Genomic DNA, 5,728 nt, shown 5'->3' with positions numbered 1-5,728 from the left:
AAAAAAGTGACAAACATTGAAAAAAAAAAGCGTCAAAAGAGTTGAAAAACGGGAGAAAAACACAAAAAGTTACAAACGTTGCTAAAAAGCGTCAACAAAAGTGTTGATTTTCTATTTTGACAGTGAAAAAAACAAAGTGTTTTGTAAATGCAGAGACAAAGTCACCTGGGTTATATATAATATAATCCTATGAAGAGACGTTTTAACCTTCCTTCCACGCTCAAACATCCAAAGTCGGCGTTGACTTTCTAACAGCTGTGGCTCACCTGTGAGGCCGAACCGTTGCCGTGGTTGCGGCCCCATGTCGGGCCTGATGTCCCGCGTGTCCCGCGTCTTCCTGAACCAGCCCATCTCCCTCCTCCTCTGGGCCAGGCCCCGATGACGGGGGGCGTCCGCCCAGCCAAACAGGAAGGCACTGGTGCCCGGGACCCGCTCTGTGAGCCCCTCAGCCACAGCTGGGCCTCGGCAAGACCACATGTTAGCATGTTAGCATGTTGGCATGTTGGTATGTTAGTATGTTAGTATGTTGGTATGTTAGTATGTTAGTATGTTGGTATGTTAGTATGTTAGTATGTTGGTATGTGAACAGGCATGCATGAATACAGTGAGTTAGCCAATTATGATTCTGCAGCCACATCGGCCACGCGGGTACACGTGCTGGGTTGCTGTGTATTATCAGCGAGACGTGGTGCTGCAAAGTCAGCTGGGAAACATAAACGCACACGCACTTGCACACACACACACACGCATCACACAGGCGCCCACACACACACATACGCAGGCGCCCACACGCACACACACACACCCCCACAGGCGCCTACACACACACACACAGAAAACACATGCGCCCAAACACACAAACACATACACAGACCAACACAACACACAGCTCCCACACACAACACACACACATAAACAAACACACATAAAACACACACACAGACAAAACACACAACGCACACACAAATGCAACACGCACTGCACACACACACCACCACACAAAACACACACACACCGCATCACACAGGCCGCCCCACACCACACACACACCACACACACACACTACGCACATAACCACACAACACACACACATAACGCACACGCACTTGCACACACACACATAAACACACACACGCCTCACACAGGCGCCCCACACACATACGCAGGCGACCACACACGCCCACACGGCGCCACCACCACACACACGCAGGCGCCCACACGCGCAAGCACACACACACCACACACACACACTGCAGGCGCCACGAACGCACGCACGCACGCACGCACACACGCACCACACACACCACACACACAAAACACACACACAAAAACACACACCACACACACACACAACACACACACACACACACACACACAACCCACAAACAAACACACCACACAACACACACCCACACACCCGAGCGGCTGTAGCACACGTCCTCCTCCCAGTCCCCCCTAGGGGGTAGATGGGGACCAGGTCCACAGCACCCATGCACGGGTGCCCCGGTGTGGGCGGCATGTCGATCAGCCCGCAGGCTCGCTCGCACGCAGACAGGACGCGTCCTCTGGGGGACGACAAGACACGTCAACAACACTACAACATAGAGACTGCACGACATTGATAAATGTATATGGCAAAATGACCTTGAATATTGGGATATTACTCAATACTATTTATATAAGACCAAAATATAAGAAAGAAGAGATGTGTACTGGCAAAGAGCGTTGGAATCATCATGTTATTTTGGGGGAATAAAAAGAACATTGATATAGGAAAACATGAGGACAACATGAGGCAAACATGAGGACAACATGAGGACAACATGGGGACAACATGGGGACAACATGAGGGCAACATGAGGGCAAACAAGAGGGCAACAAGAGGGCAACATGAGGGCAACAGAGGGCAACATGAGGGGGCAACATGAGGACACATGGGAAACATGAGGACAACATGAGGACAAAACATGGGGGCAACATGAGGGGCAACATGAGGGCAACATGAGGGCAACAAGAGGGCAACAAGAGGACAACATGAGGCAACATGAGGGGCAAAAATGAAGGCAACATGAGGCAACAGGAGGGCAACCTGGGACAACATGAAGGCAACATGAGGACAACATGGGACAACATGGAAGGCAACATGAAGGCAACATGAAGGCAACATGAAGGCAACATGAGGACAACATGAGGGCAACATGAGGGTTGAAGGATTTGCTCCCTCTCGTAGCTGACCCTGTTCTTCTACAGAGGACCTTTACATATTATGTAAAGGTGCAGCTCTTACTGATGGAGTCGATGCCGGCCACGATGGTGATGACGGAGCGGTTGTAGTCATGGTCGTTGAAGATGTTCAGCACCGCGGTCCCCTCGCGTCTGACACCTTGTGGGGGGGGAGAAAAATGGAGGTTTTATAGGTGATGTGCCGTAGAAACCAGAAACTACGACTCCATCACCAAGGACGGCTGGGATCAGATCATTGCCCGTCTCATTCGATTCAAGACGTGATCCAAACCAAGGTGTCCTTGCCTTCAGCGTTGTAGAGGGCCGACCTGGCCACCGTCTCCACCACGTCCTTCCTGCGAGCCTCGGACACGTTGAGGAGACACGCCACCAGCCTGCTGCCCCGGGAGGACATGGTCATGTTGCCCCGGCTGCTGCTGCCCAGAAGGCAGGACTGAAACATCAAGCACGGAGCAGACTGGAGATGAACCAAAAGCTGAAGAACAACCCGTCATACGCAATATTCAACGCACACCTAAAGGAACAGAAACGAAGCAAAAAGTCTCTGATTTGTGAATTTTAGGCTATTTATCAAACACAATTCCAGTCTTAATTGCCTCTTATAGTGTTGCTGTTTTGGGGCATTTCTTGAAAGAAAAGGTCAAACATGGTTGTTTGGAGTCCGCCCATTTCTTCTTGTGGATGTGGAATGTTCCCAATAACAAGATTAATTGAATAAAATAATCAACATCTTTATCCTTCTCACTGTCTTCAAAGCAAATCAGAACATCGTTATCTTTAAATTGAATTGATTATTCGGTCTGATAAGATGTTGAACATCAATCCAAAAATATTTCAGTATCCATACAGTGAAAGAACAAATGACAGATTGTTTCTTCTTCTTCTAGTTGACAGAAAGTACAAGAATGTTCAACATAGAGTTTGAATCTCTTTAGTTTCCCTTTTACTGGATATATTCCATGCTGAATTTGAAAAGAAACCTCTTTTACTTTGTTATTAAGACAAAAAAAATTCTCCAATTAGCCAGATCTTAGGTCAGTTCATTTCTCCGTAGATTAAAGCCCAGAAGAACCTTCCTGAGGGCAGAGTTACCTCTTGTTTACAATTCCTGATGCGTTTATTTGAACATGTATCCCCCATTTATCCCATTATTCAATCAGTCAGTTTATTGGTTATTATGTTTATATGTAATAGTCATAGTAAATATTTTCTCATGATCTACTGCACTGTTTAATCCCTGCACCGTTCACCATTACACACCGTCTACCATAGTATCTTACTTTATCATGGTCAATGCATTTCTGGGAGTGATTTTTATTTTTATATATGTGTGTGTATGTGTGATATGTGTGTATACAGGTAAAAGCCAGTAAATTAGAATATTTTGAAAAACTTGATTTATTTCAGTAATTGCATTCAAAAGGTGTAACTTGTACATTATATTTATTCATTGCACACAGACTGATGCATTCAAATGTTTATTTCATTTAATTTTGATGATTTGAAGTGGCAACAAATGAAAATCCAAAATTCCGTGTGTCACAAAATTAGAATATTGTGTAAGGGTTAAATTTTGAAGACACCTGGTGCCACAAACTAATCAGCTGATTAACTCAAAACACCTGCAAAGGGCTTTAAATGGTCTCTCAGTCCAGTTCTGAAGCCTACACAAACATGGGGAAGACTTCAGATTTGACAGCTGTCCAAAAGGCGACCATCGACACATTGCACAAGGAGGGAAAGACACAAAAGGTTATTGCTGAAGAGGCTGGCTGTTCTAGAGCTTGTGTCAAAAACATAATAGAGAGGCAAAGGGAAGGAAAAACTGTGGTCAGAAAAATGTACAAGCGATAGGGATCACCGCGCCTAGTCAAGATTGTGAAAAAAACCCCATTCAAAAATGTGGGGGAGATTCACAAGGAGTGGACAGCTGCTGGAGTCAGTGCTTCAAGATCCACCACCAAGAGAAGCGTGAAAGACATGGGTTTAACTGCCGCATACCTCGTGTCAAGCCACTGTTAACCAAGAAACATCGCGAAAAGCGTCTCACCTGGGCTAAGGAAAAAAAAAGAGCTGGACTGCTGCTGAGTGGTCCAAAGTCATGTTTTCTGATGAAAGCAAATTTTGCATTTCCTTTGGAAATCGAGGTCCCAGAGTCTGGAGGAAGACAGGAGAGGCACAGGATCCACGTTGCCTGAAGTCTAGTGTAAAGTTTCCACCATCAGTGATGGTTTGGGGTGCCATGTCATCTGCTGGTGTTGGTCCATCTGTTTCCTGAGATCCAGGGTCAACGCAGCCGTCTACCAGCAAGTTTTAGAGCACTTCATGTTCCTGCTGCTGACCGCTCTATGGAGATGGAGATTTCAGGTTCAACAGGACTTGGCGCCTGCACACAGCGCAAAATCTACCGTCTGGTTTAGGACCATGGTATTTTGTTCTAAATTGGCCAGCCAACTCCCCGACCTTAGCCCCATAGAAATTGTGGGGTATGTGAAAAGGAAGTGCAGAATGCCAGACCCAAAAACGCAGAAGAGTTGAAGGCCACTATCAGAGCAACCTGGGCTCATAACACCCTGAGCAGTGCCAGAAACTCATCGACTCCATGCCACGCTGCATTAATGCAGTAATTGAGGCAAAAGAGCTCCAACAAGTATGAGTATTGTACATGCTCATATTTTCATTTTTATACTTTTCAGTTGGCCAACATTTCTAAAAACTCCCTTTTTTGTATTAGCTTAAGTAATATTCTAATTTTGTGACAACGGAATTTGGATTTTCATTTGTTGCCACTCAAATCATCAAAATTAAATGAAATAAACATTTGAATGCATCAGTCTGTGTGCAATGAATAAATTATAATGTACAAGTTACACCTTTTGAATGCAATTACTGAAATAAATCAAGTTTTTCTAATTTATAATAATTCTAATTTACTGGCTTTTACCTGTATATGTTCGTTATGTTATGGTTGTATTGCTTCTAGATGCCTAACATTTCTATCAAAGATAATGACTTTCTGTGTGCTTGACAAAAAGATGACGTCACTTTTCAAATGAAAAGGAACACAATAGCTTTAAATGTTCTAAAGGAAAACTTCAGATATACTGTATGTTTCTATATTTATCTAAAACAACTGGCTCTTGAATTCTATCTACTTGTGCTATTGCTAAAATTTTACCATTATCCTTTATATTATTGTCAATTGTTCAACAAAATTTAAGAGCTCACTTTTAAAATTAATATAGCTTTTTCCTTTTTGTTTTCGATGCGACTGTATCTTTAAATGTGTGAGTGTCACTATAAACATCTATCTAATAATGTTAATATTTTATTTATTTGTGTTTTATTTTCAGAAATAAGTGGAGTATTTCTTTACTAAATGGAGGGCTATAACCCCATTTAATACTAACGTTCTCTAAAAGGTTGCCACGTTCTTAAAACGTTCCCCTAACGTTCTCTAAAGGTTGCAACGTTCTTAGAACGT

General features: G+C 43.8%; 1 protein-coding gene across 1 annotated transcript in view; it reads right to left on the bottom strand.

Moving 5' to 3' along the window:
* The window catches only part of ftcdnl1 (formiminotransferase cyclodeaminase N-terminal like 1), a 7,741-nt gene that overhangs the window by 1,047 nt on the left and 966 nt on the right, over nt 1-5,728 (bottom strand). Inside the window, exons 2-5 of the mRNA XM_032529686.1 lie at nt 2,530-2,758; nt 2,288-2,383; nt 1,418-1,563; nt 267-456 (exon numbers count right to left, since the gene is read on the bottom strand). Coding sequence (XP_032385577.1) covers nt 267-456; nt 1,418-1,563; nt 2,288-2,383; nt 2,530-2,686 — 589 coding nt within the window. The 5' untranslated portion in view covers nt 2,687-2,758. The remainder of the gene's footprint in view (nt 1-266; nt 457-1,417; nt 1,564-2,287; nt 2,384-2,529; nt 2,759-5,728) is intronic.

Source organism: Etheostoma spectabile, chromosome 11 (genome assembly GCF_008692095.1).
Source record: "Etheostoma spectabile isolate EspeVRDwgs_2016 chromosome 11, UIUC_Espe_1.0, whole genome shotgun sequence".
Lineage (NCBI taxonomy): Eukaryota > Metazoa > Chordata > Actinopteri > Perciformes > Percidae > Etheostoma > Etheostoma spectabile.
The sequence above is the reverse complement of the archived record's forward strand: the minus strand, read 5'-3'. Positions and strand labels throughout refer to the sequence as shown.